Below are 18,396 nucleotides of genomic sequence, written 5' to 3'. Positions count from 1 at the left end.
CCCAGCAGATACTTTGACTCATCACAATAACAAAAACCTGGGTGTTTCTGATAATAATAACAATGGCTTTGTTCTGTTGCAGTAAATTGCTTTTTTTTTAACATCTATGATTTTTCCACTGTGACATGTCCACAGTAAAGAAATGAAAATGTCTCTGTGGGAAAAAAGAGCCATAGTCACAAAAGAAGATCATGTCATCTTCCATTCTAATGAAGTTAATATAAAATCCTTTGAGGATTTATTGCATAGTGCTTATAATGTGATTGAAAAGGATATGTTTTCAGTGAAATCTCCTGGCTTCCTTGAAGACCTCCCCTGCTGACCAACCAAGAAATCTCTTCCAGACATTTCTCTTTCAGAAGATTGTCATCTTTATTTGTAAGTGAAAAGGGAACCTTGTCACTGCCAGTTAATTTTTTTTTTGAAATGACTAAAGAGCTATGATAGCTATAAAATGAGCCGCACTGTTCACACATCTGCATTTTCCATCTAATCTTTGATTTGCATTGGTGCCGTCTGTAATCCCTCAAATGTGACTAATGGGAAATATTAAGCACAGGTTTAGGAACAAGTGCTTTTAATTAAAATGCTGGCTCACAGAGGAGCTTGGAAAAAGGGGAGGTTTTTAAACATTTTTCACAGCACTCTTTATGTTTTTATTATTCTTGCAGTTCTCAGATCTTAAAACAAAGAAAGACTATTTTCAGAAAAAATGTCCAAAGTTAAGTAAAGTCAAGTAAATAAATGGCATTTTCTCCACTGACGCTTTAGAAATGGCAAAAACGTAGAGGCACTGCTTCAAACTGTTCTTAAACCTGATACACTGAGCACTAACACTTTTTTAAAATTCTGGATTTCCTTTTAACAAAACAAGGAAAGACCTTAAAACAGATGGGTGGCACAGAAAAGCGGCTCTAAAGGAATACACACAAAGACTTGCTTTATTAATTCTGACAAGAAAAGAGGCTCTCCACTTAAGCCATTCTTGAACTTCTGTTAACAGTAGTCTGTTCAACCCACATCTTACGTTACTTAATCAACAGCACTTCAAGACTTTCAAAATCTCAAGGTCATAGTGACATCATGACCTTTGAAGAATATCACATAAGGACGCATTCACTATAACAACACTGATTTAAGAGCTAGCAGACTGAAACACTTGGCTTTGATGTCAAAACTCACTTCACTGCTGCTAGCAGCTCTAAAAATGAAACATAAGCCGGTAATAATCGTGCCATGGCTGTGATTCATGTGCATAAAGTGCTAATTTGATTCTATAACACTCACAAAAAAATTAAAAGGGGTTGACTTGAAAGCACAAGTTTTGAAAAGCGGTTGAGTGCCATGACTATTCCCCGAGATGGAGATTTTTAAAACACTTTAGGATATATAGTCATCCGACTTCTTGCCAAGGTTAGTTTAAAAGGATAGATACAACTCAGATGTGCGATGTAGCTACATCTGTATTCTTGTTTTACAAGAAGTTATCTGCTGGTGCTTGGGATGTTCTACCGATTATGCTAACTGGTTACTGTCGGCTGAACTCGCATCAGAAGCATGAAAAGAACACATAGCTGCTCTCACTCAAGCTGCTGCTGAAGCATCGACATTCCTGCCCTCATCTATGGCTATGAGCTGTGGTTAGTAACTGAAAAAATGTAACTGCAGATACAGCAGAAATGAGCTTCCTCCGAAGGGTGTCTGGACTCTCTCTTACAGACAGGATGAGGAGTTTGGGCTTTTGGGATGGACTCAAGAGCAGAACTCCACCTCAAACTGAACCAGTCGAGGTGGTTTGGGCATCTCAGTAGGATGCCAAATGAATGAGACGTTCCAGACATATTCTACCTGGAAGGAAGCAGGGAGCAGACCCAGGAAAGGCTGGAGATATTATATCCCTCAGTGCCTCACTGGTTAAGCTGGAGGAAGTGGCTGGGGAGAAGGAGGTCTCAGCTTCTTTGTTTAGACGGCTGCCCCACAACCCAGACCCAGACAAGCAGCAGAAAATGGATGGATGGATGGAGAGTTCATGTACTTTAGACAGTGGGGGCATTAAAATGATTTCCAAAAGAATGGCTGCTTAAACAAGTATTTAATATTGATCTAATTTATTTACTTGAAAAAGTTGTAAACTGTAAATATTGTTCTGATGAAGACACCAAGAAAGACCCATCTGAGCAGCTTCAACTGACTTTCATAAGCCAACAGTAGAGAATAAGTCAAGTCAATTTTATTCATAAAGGTCAGAATCAAAATTGTTTTGAATGGCTTTGAAATCTGTGCACCTGCCAAATTTCCACCTATAACATATTATATGGCCAACTTTGTGGATGCACCACCACCATGTTAATGCACATGGCTTTGGAATGAGACCGTTATTATATCAGTCATTAGTAAGAGTAACATTTGGGTGTTTGTGCACTTCACACACATGTGTGTCCCACTCCCACAGGAGAGCTACTGTACTCAGCGAAAATCTTCATGCTGGTATGATCGATACAGAATACAGAGCGGATCAAACGGGTCTGATCCTGTCTTGAGCCTAATCATGGTCCAGAAGGTCTACAGAGGGGGACACAGTGTCAGAATTAGACCAGCAGCGGAGGATGGTGGCCTTTTTTTGTCACGTGGTTTGATCATTACATATGGAAGTTGGATGCACTGCTGGAATGAAGCGAGTCAGTGTGATGTGCTCTGCTACAAATACATGCACTTTGATACATACCAACCACATAAACACTGTTGCACTCCTGTTCATGGCAGAGGTATTCCCTGATGGCGCTGGCCTCTTTCAGCAGGGTAATGGACACTGACACACTGCAAAATAGTTCAGGAATGGGTTGAGAAACAACAAAGAGTAAAAGTTGTTGACTTAGACTCCAAATCCCCCAAATTTCAGTCCAATAAAACATCTATAGGATGTGCAGGAAAAACAAGTCTGATCCATGAAGCCCCACCTCGCTACCTAAAATGACCTGATAAAGGATCTACTGCTAATGCATTGGTGGCTGATACAACACTTTGTTCGGAGGTCTGGAAGAGTCCCCCTAAACTATGTGGCTAGTAAGCCTACGGGGAGCAAAGCTGTTGTGGCAGCAGAAGATGGACCTATACAATATTGGTTTAAATGCTGTGTCTGACTGGTGTATAATGTGTTTTATGATTTATTTAATTCTTTCTTTCTTTTTTAAGCAGGGGTGGCAGGCTACTTAGTTTTTACCTATCAACAGCTGTAAATCAGTTAATGGTGTTGCACATGGTTACAGTCCTATTTAGTGATTACTGTTTTTTCTATGACACAAATTCACTAAAACAATGAACTAAAGATGTCTCGATATGCAGCTTCATGCTCAAAGTTTCATGAAGCATTCAGCATTACTGCTAGGCCACATATGAAGCAGGACGCAGTGTCTTCGTTAATTAATGCCTATGAAGTATGATTACAAAAAATAAATAAATATAATTACTGACCCTTTTTACATATTTTTACTCACAAAATATTATTTACATGGCTAGGTAGTCATCATGTAAATGGTGCCAATTTGCTTTTTCAAAACAAACATGGGACACTGCTGCACTTTATATGTTAGCTTTATTTTCTAACCCTACTTTGAATGCTAGGTGATACTGTAGGGTCAGGGTAAGAGAAAACAATACAGTGTCAGTTATGGAGATAATTTAGACAAACTACCGGAAGTTGGAAGCTAGTTATGTGTAACATTAACAGTTGCAGCCCTGCGACTATCTAGTTATCTTAAGCGCTTTAATCTTAAATTCTACTTGTTTTTAACTTAAATACGTCAGTGTTGGCTAAGGTGTACCATTTTTCTGGCTTTTGCAGACATTTAATGGTTAACAATGATTTAGTAGGTCGGTGGTTTTCACACTCCAGTAACGGGCATACTGTCATAGCTGACTTTTAGCATCCTTTTCCCTGACTTAAAGCCCAACTCTTAACATTTCCGTAGTCTCTTTAACAATAGGACAACGTACTTGTGTTTTGAGGACATCGTTCTGGCATCTTAATGACTGAAAACCTTCTCCGTCCACTTTTTTCATTCCTTTCCGAGCAAAAAACTACAGGCGACAGCCGGAAGTGACGATTCTCCTGAAACAAGACTTATTCTTTACAAGAAACAAGTACACAAAAAACAAGTTACTTTTTAGGTTTGTCTTCCACTTGCTGAACCTTTAAAAAAATTCACTTTGAATCATCAGGGCAAAAATGTACAACAAATTATAATTTAACTATAAACAAACTTATTAGCCAAATCGCTTCAGCTAACAAGAATATGAACAACTTACCACAGTTTCATGAAACGTTTCATATGCATCTATTGCATTGGACACCACTTTAAGTTTCCATGTCAAACAACGTCTGTGTTTCATAAATAGATGGCTATTTTGGGTAGGTTTTTAACCTTAAAACTAAAAGTTATGTTAAAAATTACTTATTTTTAACTTGTGTTATTCAATTGGCCATAAGGGTCTCATGGCACAAGCTTTATTCAGAGCCTTTTGCAATTCACTGAAACATCATAACCCCTGACATTGTTACAATAAAAAGTCCAATAAAGCTTTTCCTGTTCCCATCAAAGGGTCCTGCAGCTGTAAGCCTTCTAAAGTTTCACCCTCCTTTTCAGCTAACAACACCCATCCCTCAGGAGTACTGTGACAATGGAGCTGCAAAGACAAAGCGCTCGTCACCCATGTAAAGTCTGTATGTGTCTGTCTGGAAAAGACATTGAAACAAACAGGTTGAAGGGCCAACCGGAGGCTCTTTCTCTCTCAAAATGCCTCCCAGACCTAGTGGTGTCTCTGACAGGCTCTCTCCTGGTGAGCTAGCCTCCATGATGAATGACCACCTTTCCACTCTTTATCGCCCCACTAAATCATGGGCTTACCATGTTTTTATGACCAATTTTTGCTGCTTTGTTTTACTTTCCTCTAGTTTTGAATGAAACTCCAAAGGCTGAGGGCTTATTATTGAATTGGTATTCATGTGGAGATTTGAGATCTAGCTTTATTAATCAAATTCACTGAGACAAATGTGTCAGACCTTGTTTGGACCCGAGTAATGCTCCACGGAGAGATGCTCTTATCTAAAGAGCATCTATTTGTAGAATATTTTATGTTTTTATTAAAGGTTTCCCTGCGTGGTGTTGTACAGCACTTCTTTATTTTATTTTTGCTGTAATTCTGGAAATGTATAAATTATTGAAATGAATTAGGTTCGAACTTGGAGTTGGTAGTAGCCCAGAGATGAGATGGGCCAGGGTCAGGACAGAGAGCCTGAAAAAAGGCTGGACGACTGAGATTGCTCTGAGTTTATGCCTGTCCAAGTCCTTATAGGCTTGCTTCTGTCTTTAAATCTGTTTTCTGTTATGAAACCCCAAAACACATTGCAAGCTTTGATATATTTATTTAATTTTGCAAAACATAAAGCTGTATAAAAATCTAATGTTATTTTAGATTGTTGTGTCAATATAATAGAAATAGTAATCCTTAACAAGGTCTTAGCCTTCCTGTATCTACTTCATATTAAAGTTTTATAGTTAGAGCTTTCTGCAAGTTTTCTGCCAGGGTTTTCTGTAGTGTTTATATCAATAAGAGCTGAGACACCATAGAATAAATTTAGGTTGTCTTCTGTAACTGAAGCATCAAAACTGTGGTAATGATGGAAGTGTATAAATCGTCTTTCTTTTCTACTTTGCGTAACTGGTCAAATAGTCTTATATTGTAATGCACCAGCTGATGTTACAGCTGGAATGTTAGTCGTGTGCATGATGATGCTCGTTGGTGTTTAGGATCAAAGAAAGTAAATCTTGAGTAGATGTGCAACAAACATTTTGATCTTGTCCTTTTCCAAGCTTTGGCTCCTGCAAAGCAAAGCTCTGGCCAGATGTAGTGTACTCTGTCTCCCCCTAGTGGGCTTAGAAAAACCGTCTTTTCGTCTGAGTGACAAACTTTCCAATCTTAGGGGAATAACATGGCCTACACAGAAGGGAGGAAGAAAATTAACATTTTTTAATTTATTAAACATTTAATGACCAAGAGCTGATCAAAAGTATTTTGCACATATTTTGCACATAATTTACACTATCCTGCTTATCAGTGATGGAAAGGGTAGACAATCAATATTCACAACTCATTTTTAACCCTTTTATGTTAGAAACCCACAAGCCATAGAAACCCATTCTGTAGTCCACTTATGGCTTTGGGGGTTTTATGATCAATCAATCACCTAAGCAAAGCTTGAGTGTGTGAGCCACTGCCAGGGGAGGTCTGACCCACGGCCTAGCATGACATTGAAGGAGGGAGTGCTACTCACCCAGGAAATCCCATTACACCAAAGTATGATGGATATCGGTACTGGGGAAGCTCATATGTGGTCTGACATATAATTTGTTATAATTTGTAAAAAATTGTGTGACGATGCTCACCTTTCTCCCTGTCTTTCACATTTTTAGAATTCTGTCCCTTAACACACCCTGACTTGAATACCTGAAGTCTAAAATCACACATCGTGGTATATGTGCTCTCTTTGTATCTCAGATCATACAGAGTTTAGACTGTGAATGACTATCCTAAAGTCTTACACCACAGCTATACTTCCATCCTTTTGAATCTTACAACAAACAGAGCATCTCTGATTCTTAATCCGAGCCATATTTTCAGAAGCAACAAAAAGAGCCAAAATCAACATCAGGTTTTTTTTTCAAGCAGGTCAGTTATCTTGCTTTTAAAAGTAGCAAGTATACATCAAGCATACATGAAGTATACATCAAGCTACGGTTTGCTTTTTGCGTTTTGTTTTTTTTTCCCCTGAGCTGTAATGACATTTTCTGAAGCAACAGCAGTGAATGAAGAGACAACCTCGGATTTTGCACTTTTGTACAGATAACCTGAGGATTTCAGCACTGATCAATAAGACCAAATATACAATAGTCTGCTTATGTGAAAAGGTGAACAAAAGAGGGATGTCTGTCTCTATCAAGCAAATAAAATACCTTCTATCAGTAGAAGGGAGACAAAAACAGCGATCCTCCGTAAATAAATGTCACTTGTGCCCCCTGCAATGTGGCACCGTCTTGTATTACTTACCTCAAAAATTAAAACAAAAGGTTAATCAGGCACGGCCCGTACTCTTCTCAACAGTCTCCCATTCTGTTTGTTTATGCTACATCACTCTTCAGTGGCATATTGATTGTCCAAGCTAAGAGAATACCTTTCCTAAAATCAATGAAAGACATCCCAGCATGTAGTCTTTGGATTTCTTTGTCTTTATTTGATCACATTTATCTTCCTAATAAAGCTAGATAAATAAATAATAAAAAGAAGAAAAAGAGCAAGACATTTATATTTTTAACATCTAACTAACACTGGTCTTATCTATTTGTGCTCGTCACAGTGAGCCAAGTTTGTCTCTGAACTTTCCCCTCGATATACTTTGCAGATACAGATAAGAAAAAAAGCAAACGGACAACGACCCAATTTCAGTCAATGACAGGTCACTTGAGAGGACCGTCATGGTGCAAGCTTTTCAGCACACCACAAGAATGTTACAAGTGACATTTTAAAAAAGATTAATACCTGTAGAGTGGCTCAAGAGCACAAAAACAAAAGCTTTCAAACAATAGTGCGAACGAAAAGAATTGGAGCCACACACGGGAAACTTGTGAGGGATGAGAACTAAGCCGAATGCATGACCTGGAAGTTAAAATTGACACTGCTGGAGCTTTGCATATCTCAGAAACCCTTCACAGAGTCCAGAGACCATGAAGCTTACTGGGACTATCCTTAAACTGGAGTGCACTCATGGCAGCACAGAGACTAAACTGTTAAACAACATGATGCTGGTTCCTCTACGAGCAAATAAAACAGGTATGATGAGCTTTCACCTAAATTGCTCTTGATTACAAGTAACGATCTTCAGAGTGTTGTCCACTGTCACACCAAAAGATACTGAAACTGCAATATCAAAAAGAGATCTGCTTTGAAAATGCATCACTTTGGGGATCTAGTTTTTGTTTTTGTTTTTTATTAATTAGTCCAGCTAACCTTATTTTAATACTCGAAATTATGTCCAAGTGTGAAATGCCACAGTTTCACAGGGTCCAAGGTCCAAGTCCATAGTCCATATCGGGCATTGTTGCATAAAAATGTTTATGTATAAGGCATAAATTATCAAAATAGTTGCAGATTACTTTTTCCATAGGTCTACATCAGTTTACATTCTGATCTAATGTCATTCTAATTAGGACTCTGTTGAGCTGAATCAGCCCCTTTCCTTGCCAATTTAAATGAAGAAGCTTCACTACTAGGCTGCTCTTTAAATCCAGATAACTGCAAGGCAAATGTATTCTAATCTCTTAATTCAATCTAGCTGATCTTTGGCCACAGAAAGCATTTCCTTGTTAAATTGAAAATCCCTAGCTGCTTCATCTGCCTAAACTAAGTGTGCAATTTACAGACATTATAGCTGGGGGCATGTAAAATATGTGCATTAGTGCAGGAATATTACACCAAGATGGCATATTTGATGGTCAGTGCTTTTAAAGCGAGACAGTCCTGGAACAATAGGGGTAAGATGCAGTTTAGAGCAACACGGTGGGAGGCTGAGTGCCCAGTGTAAAATTAGCCAGAGGAGAGTAGTGGACTTTGGTTCTTAACTGGCTTCTAAACTGCTTTAATTAAATGGGGAATTACCTTTTACTCATGGGTACAGTGTTCCTTAGGGGTCCATGCCATTCATATACAGCTGATATCATTACCTATAACCCTGCTTTTATTATCCTCACACTGTTCCAGCTATGAAGCAGTGCGAAGATGATTCTGAGGGGTTCAAAAGTGCATAATCAGCACCTTTCTGCAAATTCATCTCTGTGTACAAAGGCATTATTTTCACGGAGGTGAAATATGATTCATTACGTGTTTCTGTTAATGGGTTAGATGGAAGTGTAACATAATTAGAATGCAGAGTACAGTTACAACTTAAATAGATGGTAATCAGAAGCTACAATCCTAAAATGAATCAAGGATGAGCTGATCGGAGTTGGTCAAAATATTCTACGTGACCTCATAAAATACTTTTTGGCAGAATTCAAGACTTGGTTAGCTAATTTTGACAAAAATATCACATACATGTCTAATATGAAAAGATAATGAAATGGTGATATTTGTAACATAAGATGATAGCCAGAAACACACAACCACACTAATGCTTGTTTTCCAGACTGCTTCTTGTTTATTACACACTTACTCACCTTACACCAGCCAGTTGGATGGTGACTGTTTTATCACATGTAGCCTGCCCTCAGTCACAATTTGAGTTAAAACGCAAATGGAAACAGAAGCTCAGAGACAGGAAAAGCCTCTCCAACTTATAACACTGCTTCTCAAAAAATGCCTTAAAGGTACATTCTGCAATCCTGACTCTTGCACAGTTTATATCCAAGAGGTCAAAGGTAAGGTCTGGACAGACATGGAGGTGAAATGCAACATAACAGTGTGGTAGACACAAGGTGGTTTTCAGTGTAGTTTTCACTCTAATGTAATGGGGGGGAAGAAAGGTCAAGGCAAAATTGTGTTTTCTTTCTTTCCAAGTAAAACATCTCTATCGGTAACTCACTCGATCAAGGTTTAGTTTAGGTAACATCATTTTTTGAATGTAGCTTTCATTCACAGATTTACATGCAACAATAATGTAATGCAGTAATAAGTGGTTTAACATGCTTTAAGCTGGAACATTTAGATTCAGGTGAAAACATTTTAGTTGTAACCCACCACTGAAAACAAGATCATAACAGATCCTCTGTATCACATCACAAGTTTGTTCCTATCAAAGTGGAGGTTCTTTGGAGTATGGCCATCTTTCTGTTTGTGTTGTTTAGAAGCAGCTCAGAGATATTTACTTATTCGTTTGTGACCAGCTAAAAAGGTTCATAGAGAATCCCACTTTCTTACAGTGGACGGCTAGTCAAACCTTTCCTCGCAGGCATATTATCTGAATATTTTCTGCTGTCCCATAGGTTCAGTAGTGTCAGCATCCTCCTCATCCCTGTCAGGGGCCGATGGCGCGAAGACTCAATGCTTCATATGTGCAGACAGAGCCACAGGTAAACATTACGGTGCACCCAGTTGCGATGGCTGCAAGGGCTTCTTCAGGAGGAGCATTCGCAACAACCACACTTACAGCTGTAGGTGAGTACTATCATAGGGCCAGCTGATTGCTGTACAAAGCATAACAATTTTTCTATACCTAAAAAAAATCACCAAAATATTAAAATTAAGTCTTTGGTTTAATGGTTTAACTTTGAGCTATAACATTTATATTCAGAAAGTACATAACTAGCAAATTAAAAAAAAAGAATAATGGAGCCTTACTTGACCTCTGCTGCTCACTTTAAACCTGCAGATTAACCATTCAGTGCAACGTTAGCGGCGTAAATTCTCTGAAACAGTTCAAGACTGAACTGTTTGTGCTTGAGATGAAGCTCTTATGCATTACGACGCATTCGTTTCAGGTTCGACAGGCAATGCATTGTGGACAAAGACAAAAGGAACCAGTGCCGCTACTGCAGACTACGAAAGTGTTTCAAGGCCGGAATGAGAAAGGAAGGTTAGAGTTAAGATTTTCTTTTTTGTGTAATAAAACTTTCTTTTAGTCTTTAATTTGAAAAAAAAAATGCACTTAGCTATAACACCCTACATAAAAGGTTCAGCTATACCTTATTGAGAATATCCAGGACCTCACATTTTGCTCTGTACTTTTACATTTAAACCTGTCTACTTCAGTGAAAAATAAAATAATCAATATCACTTCATCAAAAAAAGCGGAAAAAAAATCTTTCTTGAGAAACAGTGAACGTGTCAGTGTCAATTTCCAGGTGTGTTTACGTGGACTGTGTCTATCGTTGGCTTTATCTTTTATCGACTCCTACTGAGAAGCAAGGAGAAAGCGATGCAATCAAAGGAGCCTCGTTTCACATGAATAATTAACACAGCTGAGCACGGCCAAATATTTGCTCTCCATTTTTCTGGACAGCAGTTGCTCACAACCCTTTGAAGTCACGGCCAGCAGTGTGCTTTTAAACGTGTATTTCATTAATTTGCCTGATTTGCATAACATGTTCTAATAACACTTACAGCTGTTGTGGGAACGGATAAGTAAAAATATTGAACAAGTCTCCAGTATCGTGTTATTTTGTACTCGACCTCCAAGTAAGCCGTGTAACTGTTTACTCCAAAACTAAACTTAATTTATGTTCCACAGAAGGCTCATTTGTGACATTGTCATGCAGCACCATGTCAGTGAAGTACAGAGGGACCCTGCTGGTGCTGCTGCTGCTCCTTTTCCTCCTTTAGTTTGATTAATGTGCTCCAGATTGGTTGCTGAGAGGACACCTCTGATGACTGATTACTCTGACACTTGGTTGTGTTGTCTGACTTTGTAGAGCCATTTTAGAATTAGTCTGAGGCCATCCAGATTGCCGTGTTTCTAATGACACTTGCGGATGGGTCAACAACATGTGATGACATCTTCCCTTCAAAATATAATCTTAATCAGCGAGCGCCCAAGCCTCCACATCAACTGTTACTGTCAGTAGCAAATGTAAGAAGCTGTCAAAAACAAAATGTCACATTAAAGCACATCAAACCGAAGAAAGTCTACACGGCTGGATTAAAATATTAACGTCACCAGGTTTACATTTAGATGTACTACATACTTCTTATTGGTTCCCCATACTTCCTCTTCTGCAACTTTATACTTACCAGTGATAAACCTTGAGTAGGATGTTGCCAGCATTATATGAAACATAATTGTGCACCCATTCATATCACATTTCATCATCCTCTCAGTTATTTCATATTAAGGAATGTAACATTTACTCACTCGATACTCCTTTAAATCCTGGAATAGAGACACTTAAATATGCAAACAGAAGGAAACTTAAAGAGACTCCCGGAGAATTTTATTTTTATCCAATTTGTGCCACATTTCCCGAGTAAGCAGCATTTGGCGTGGCTAATATAGCCACAAACAGCAGCTTCAGTGTCACGGGGGATAGAGGGACTCTGTTGAGATGAAGAGTAGGGCATTTCTTTCGGGATGTATTTGCTGAGGAGGCGAGTAAAAAAAAACAGTCAAGTGCAGGACTAATGTGCGGAGATGCCAAGAAGCTTGCCTGATGGTTCTTTCCTCTCTTTAATGTCCAGCTGTTCAGAATGAGAGAGACTGCATCAACAGTCAGAGAGCCAAGGAGCAGACAGTGGGCACTTTGTCCATCAGTGTGCTGCTGCAGGCAGAGACCACTGTTCAGCAGGTAACACACTACTGGTCTTAGATGTTATGTTCTTTGGCAGAAATTAATCCTTTTTTAATGTGTATACCACTTTTTTATAAAAATCATTTTAGAAATGATTTAAATAAAGCTAAAAGATGGAAAATTCCAAGGTTACATGATTTAAATGAATTCATTTTGGTTCGCAGTAAACCAAAAAGTTAACTGAATTTAACAGAAAAGGAAAATAGTTTTGATCCTTAAGTATTAAAGATGAATCTGAAGTCAAATAAATGCAAGACCGCAAAAAGATGTTAGAGCACACAGCTACTGAACAAAGTGATTCTTCTTAACTGCCCTGCACTTATGAGCCGTCTTTTAACCTTACAGCAGTTACAGAAAGCATTTATTTGAAGAACCGTTTGGGTGCATCTCATGATTAGAGGGCAGCCACTAACACTTGAGCCACAGGCGGCCCACTCATGTGCATTTGCATGATATTTGAGCCGATGTGCTGTTTTTAAAACAGCAGTTATCTAAATTCATTTTTTAAAAGTCTGTTATAATTGTTACACTTTAAATGGAGACTAATATCCAAATTGGATGAAGTGTGCAAAAAAGGGTGTTGTTGATAACACTTCTTATACGTGTAATTTGTTAAGTGCTATGTAACAAACTGTGTTGACACAATGACTAATATGAAGAAGTAATGTGATGTTACAAAGCATAAGAGTTGGTGTGCTTTAGCATTTGTTATCAGGCAGTCTTCAAGCAAGTTTTAAGTAGCACAATGTCACGTCAGACAGTGTCTCTTAGAGTGATTTCTCTTGTTGTACATGTAAGAAAATAGGACTTGGCAATCGTCTGCTTTTACATAGTATAATAAGAAACTCAGTAGGACACCATGTAAGACTGCAAGTGTTTGTTATCAGGGTTTACTGCAGCATAGAGAGACGATTGGTACACTAATTACAGCAATGCAGGAATTTTGAAATGGATTGTTATGTGGTCCAACTGATCCATTTAAAAAAAAAAGAATGTTTGTGGTTTATCTCCTTAATCGCGCACATACACTAAGGTTCACATCCATGGTACCTGTTTACTGTGAATTCAGATTATACTTTGTTTCTTTCAGTTCCCAGCACTTCTCTCTCCTAGGAGCCATGACATCACCACCAAGAAGACAGCAGGTGTGGGAGAGGTGTTCGAGTCCATGAAGCAGCAACTCCTCCTGCTGGTGGAATGGGCTAAACACATCCCAGAGTTTTGTAGCCTTCCAATAGATGACAGGGTACAAAGAGGAATGAACCTTTTATACTAAACAGCTAAGATATATCTGTCCATGCCAAGTTTGACTCTTTATATTATGTGAAACCCGTGTATGTGTGCTTGCAGGTAACCCTTCTACGAACCCACTCTGCAGAACATCTTATCTTAGGGGTAGCAAGACGCTCACTGCCTTACAATAATGTCATTCTTCTTGGTAGGACAGATGTGTTCTCTGTAGTATTTTGTGCATTGTAGCCTGAACTTCACACTTAAACTTCTTGGACGTGAATGACTATCTTTTTCTTAATTGACTAGGTAATGACTTTGTGATTCCACCGAGAGGTGCAGAAGTAGAGATATCCAGAGTGGCATTCAGAATTCAAGAGGAGCTGGTCAAACCTCTCAGAGAGCTGGTCATCACAGACAAAGAGTTTGCTTGCCTCCGGACGATTGTCTTCTTTGCCCCAGGTTAGTTCAGTCAGCATGTGAGAAGGTGAATGAGGTTGATTTCTGTTTGCCCTTTTCTATTGCACTGAAAAAAGGCTGATTTTTTTAATGTTCTCTCTTGGTTTATTGTTCTTGCCAATTTCAGCTATAGTTTAGTCTGAGCGGTCTGAGTTCAGTACGTTTCAGAGAGATTTTCTAATATCAGGATGTGGTGGCATTCTTGGCAGTCAGGCAGAGAGGCTGCCTGCTTAACTTCATTCCCCATTTACCTGTTGTGGTAGGGATAGACCGGAGGTCCAAACGGTCTGAACTGGCAAACATATTCATCTCTGTCCAAGACAGAGATAAATATAATCAGTCATATTCTAGGTTTGATTTCAATTTTATCCACATATAGTTCATTCAACCCTATTTTTTCATTTGCACTTGAAACACTCCCATCATGCCTTTCCCCTAATTATACAAAATTAGTCTTGTATAAGTAATCACACCTGTCAAATAGATAACATTCAACTGGAGAAAAAGTTTGTGAATTTGCTATATTTCTGGATAATTATTACCGTAAAACGTCAACAGACTTTCACACAAGTCCAACTAGCTTCAACTGCTATTGGGTTTCAGCACTTGAACACCATCCTGACGTTTGTTGTCTTTCTGCACCACCTACTGTGCGTGTAGATTCAGTCCACAGATAGATCTTTTCTGTAAAATAGTGATTGCATAACTCAGAATTCATTGCTGCATTAATTAAGGAGAGCTGTGCTGGCCCAGACACTGAAAGGCAGGCCTAATCAACAATGTCTGGTTTTTCTTGCTTCAAACAGAATATTTCTTATTTAGACTAAAAAATCATATCTCACATAATGTATCGACAAAACATTGTTCTAACAGGATTCTGGTTTGTCTTCGTGATGATCAGTTGGTCAGTTCTTATTCAGTGCATTTCATTCTGTGAGGATTGTTGATATTATTTTTATCATTGTCTTATTGTTTCTTTTCTTCTTTCATTTACACTTTAAACTTATACCCATGCTTAGATTAAATTTGACCAAAGTGCATTTATTTAAGTGGTTCCCTTATACAATATTATATTTACATAAGACTTTCTTACCTTATGTAATGCAGACTGTTCGGGACTGAAGAGTCCTCAGGTGGTTCGACATCTCCGTTTCCAGGCCCATCTTCTCTTAGAAGAAGCAACATGTGAGCAGCGAGGAAGGTTTGGGGAACTCCTGCTGATCCTGCCTCCCCTGCAGAGTGTGGCCTGGCAGATGGTTGAGACTCTTCACTTAGCACAGCTGCTTGGCGAGGCCAAAATGGACAGCCTGCTGCAGGAAATGTTGCTAGGGGAGGGAACTGAAACGGGACAAGGAGTCTGTACAGGTACAACAATCTGCTGCTGTGTTTAGTTAAAGGAAATGTACAAGAAGTCTAAAGTGAGCTTCAACTGACATCAAACTTGAAGCTGAGTCATTTCCAATACGCAGCAGTATATATTTACACTAACTTTGCTATTTTGTATTTTCAGTGTTTATTTTCTGTCACTCTTACTGTGTGCTTCAGTTTGTCCTGTGCCTGCAGGAAATGACCCAACTCAAGACCAGCAGAATGACCTGAATGCTTCACCTGCAACCTTCCCATCTGTGATCTGTCATGCTTCAGTGGGTGAGTATTGACTGATCAAACCATCACTGCTAATGTAACAGCTTATTTGAGAAACTTTGATTTTGAAGCTATAGCTTTTTAGTAACGACGTAGCAGATCTTCCTACTTTTAGCGGTTTTACGACATCAGAAAAAGAAGCGTATTTACATCAGCATTTAATGGGTAACACCTGAAGCTGAAACGGAAAATAACTGATATGCACTGAATCCTCGTGTGACATTAAATTTGTGTATCTCACACAGCTCCTACAAGTGGCTTCCTTGCTGCCCACATAGACTGGCACTGAGGTGTACAGACATGGAAAGTCTGCCAGCGTGCCCACAACATACCGAAGGCACTTGTCCACACCAAGAAACCCCTTGAAAAACAACTTAACCGAGGAAACCGGGAAATGTTACAAGTTCGAACCAGCAAACATACTAATACTCACACTCAGCTGCATACATACATAAGCTACATACATGCAATTATGAATCACTACTGAGAAAATAATGTTATTGTTATAAACAACAAAAAATATAAAGTTTATATTTTATACAGGAACTCATGAAAAATTGGAATAATGACATGCAACACTTTGTAATGATGAGTGCAAAAGAAAGCTAAGGCACACACTACAGTAAGTATGGTTAACTAATTGCTAACAAATTATAGCATAATACGTAGAAAGCTGAAATGCAAAATCCATCATCTGTCAGCAGAGGGCACAAAAAGCCAGTGCTTGAACATATTAGTTGGAGCTGTGGGGCTATTGTTTTATCCCAAATGAAAGCCTTGACTAATGGTGTCAACAATTTGCTGCGGAAATAATTAAAGGAGTGTAATCCCCACTGTCAAATCACTGCAAGGAGAGCAAAAGTAACAGAATATTGCCTAAAGGAAAAAAAAGAATATTTTAAATAAAAACAGTTATCACCATCAACCAGATACCTGTTGTACCTGTTCCTGAAATAATTCACTTAGATGAGCAGTGAAGGCTGTTATTAGAAAGGTTTGATGTGATGAGTGATGAGGGTTCAACAGCACTGAAGCTTAGAGGCTCAGCAGTAAAACTCAGTGGCAAAATTATGGTCTGCAACCCGTTTCTTCTTTCTTGCTACCCTCATTGTTTTGTTATCTTCATCCCCACAAAGAAATCCATCCTTTCCTCTACCATGGAGGCATGGACAGCAATACTCACAGCAGTATGTATAATCTAAACATAGTATTGACTGTTAGGTCCATTGTCCTGAATATCTACCACATGTGCTTTCCTATAAAACTAAATACTTAGATGTTGTCTTTTAAGACAACATCAGGTCGGTGACATATTAGCCTATTCTTAACTAGTGGAAGAATCATCAGTTTTGGAAGAAGTATATAAAACAATATGTAACTTTAATGTGGTTTGGTGTAATTCGAGAAAAAGAATTGCTTCTTCAGCAAAGACCCTGGAAATTTTCTGGAAGTTTCTATTTCCTTTACAGCAAATGCAGAACAGTGTTTGGCACAGAAAGTATGCCCCAACCACATGTTTGACGCAGAAGAAAAAGAATAAATACACTAAAAGAACCGTAAATTTACAATTTTAAAAAAAGTCCTTTTTCTAACTTTTCTAACTTAAATAAATAAATTTTCCTGCCGGTTTATTTTAATGGTAGAGCACAGAAAATTAAAGGAAAGTTAAAGAAAGGGTTTTTTTGTGCCAAAATCACGTTCTGTCTAAAGAAAGACCTTTTTTGATGGCTGAATCAATAGATAGTGTAGTTGACTCTTTCTCTATTGCCCTGAAAAAAACAACAAACAAAATGATTGTCCGTTGCGGCAACTTTCCTCAAACTTTTCCTGAAGTTAAAAAAAAAGAATAATTGGAAACAACATGCAGTGATTACAAAATCTGAGGTTTCAAATTTATCTGTGTTGACCTACATTCACCAATCAGCACGTGTGGGAGAATTGAGAAACAGTTTAATCATGTATGGGAGGATATTTGGAAACAAAAAAACGAGTGGAAAAATCTCCAAATGGGCATTTTTTCTGAAAAGCTTTCTGTGCAACAACACAACTCTTAAGTCAGACGCGGGTACTTTTAATGATATACGGTGCCAGCAGGACTGCTTCACTCAATATAGTCTAAATAAACTTGAGTTTCCCAAACAGACTCTGTCACAGTGTTCATCTTTGAAGGGTTCAGGTTAGGTACTGTAATTACGCAATCATATCTATTTGAACTGACAAATAATTAGAACCTGATTGTTCATTTTTCACATACTCGCCCAGCACTGACTCTCACAGCCAATCAAACAGTTAATTAGGCTTTTAAACGGGAACACAAGATAGCTGCCAAATTGGGGTCCTTGTCATACTCGGGTTTCATTGTCACTGTAAAAAGGTAAGCAGTGACACTGCTGTGATGTCTTTTTACTTCCCAAGGGCCTGCTGTGAGGCAGTCTATTGATCTGTCAAGCTCAGCAGAGAGCGAAGTGATGCTGAAGTGTTAAAAGCTGAATACTTGCTCTCAGTTGTCAGTGTCATCCCTTACATTCACAGTGGAGGGAGTCCAGAGGCAGGGCTTTTTTTTTGTCTCTGCTAAATGTTCTTTTAAAAACAATATTTAACCTCTTTAGTTTCTACATCAAAGATCAGCTGTCTGCTTTTCATGTAGGAGAGTCACAAATTTGTTGGAGCTTCTTGGATTTCTGCTGTACAAATATTGTCCTGTGTTGAATCGCCCTCTTAAAGGGCATAAAGG

At 38.6% G+C, this 18,396-nt stretch overlaps 1 protein-coding gene and 1 long non-coding RNA gene across 4 annotated transcripts; one reads left to right on the top strand and one right to left on the bottom strand.

Moving 5' to 3' along the window:
* Positions 1-423: 423 nt before the first annotated feature.
* Positions 424-4,268, bottom strand: LOC120721130. Of its 2 annotated transcripts, XR_005693120.1 has the most exons (3): positions 3,994-4,268; positions 2,726-2,817; positions 424-2,562 (listed from the first exon to the last, which is right to left on the bottom strand). It is a non-coding gene; the product is annotated as an uncharacterized LOC120721130 (long non-coding RNA). The 2 variants fall into 2 exon arrangements; XR_005693118.1 differs by having other exon boundaries at positions 424-2,817; positions 3,994-4,266.
* A 3,231-nt stretch (positions 4,269-7,499) lies between these two features.
* hnf4b (hepatic nuclear factor 4, beta) lies at positions 7,500-17,233 on the top strand. 2 transcript variants are annotated; one of them, XM_040011894.1, is made up of 10 exons: positions 7,500-7,884; positions 10,032-10,203; positions 10,527-10,621; positions 12,220-12,326; positions 13,420-13,575; positions 13,680-13,767; positions 13,869-14,021; positions 15,126-15,383; positions 15,582-15,665; positions 15,908-17,233. In XM_040011894.1, exons 1-10 carry the CDS (start codon positions 7,779-7,781, stop codon positions 15,949-15,951), a joined length of 1,263 nt encoding a protein of 420 aa, XP_039867828.1. In that variant the 5' UTR covers positions 7,500-7,778; the 3' UTR covers positions 15,952-17,233. The 2 variants fall into 2 exon arrangements, with proteins under 2 accessions (XP_039867828.1, XP_039867827.1); XM_040011893.1 differs by having other exon boundaries at positions 15,564-15,665.
* The last annotated feature ends 1,163 nt before the right edge of the window (positions 17,234-18,396 follow it).

The sequence above is a fragment of the Simochromis diagramma genome, unplaced genomic scaffold, assembly GCF_900408965.1.
Source record: "Simochromis diagramma unplaced genomic scaffold, fSimDia1.1 OVJJ01000603.1, whole genome shotgun sequence".
Lineage (NCBI taxonomy): Eukaryota > Metazoa > Chordata > Actinopteri > Cichliformes > Cichlidae > Simochromis > Simochromis diagramma.
Note: the sequence above shows the minus strand (reverse complement) of the source record. Positions and strands in the feature narration are given on the sequence as shown.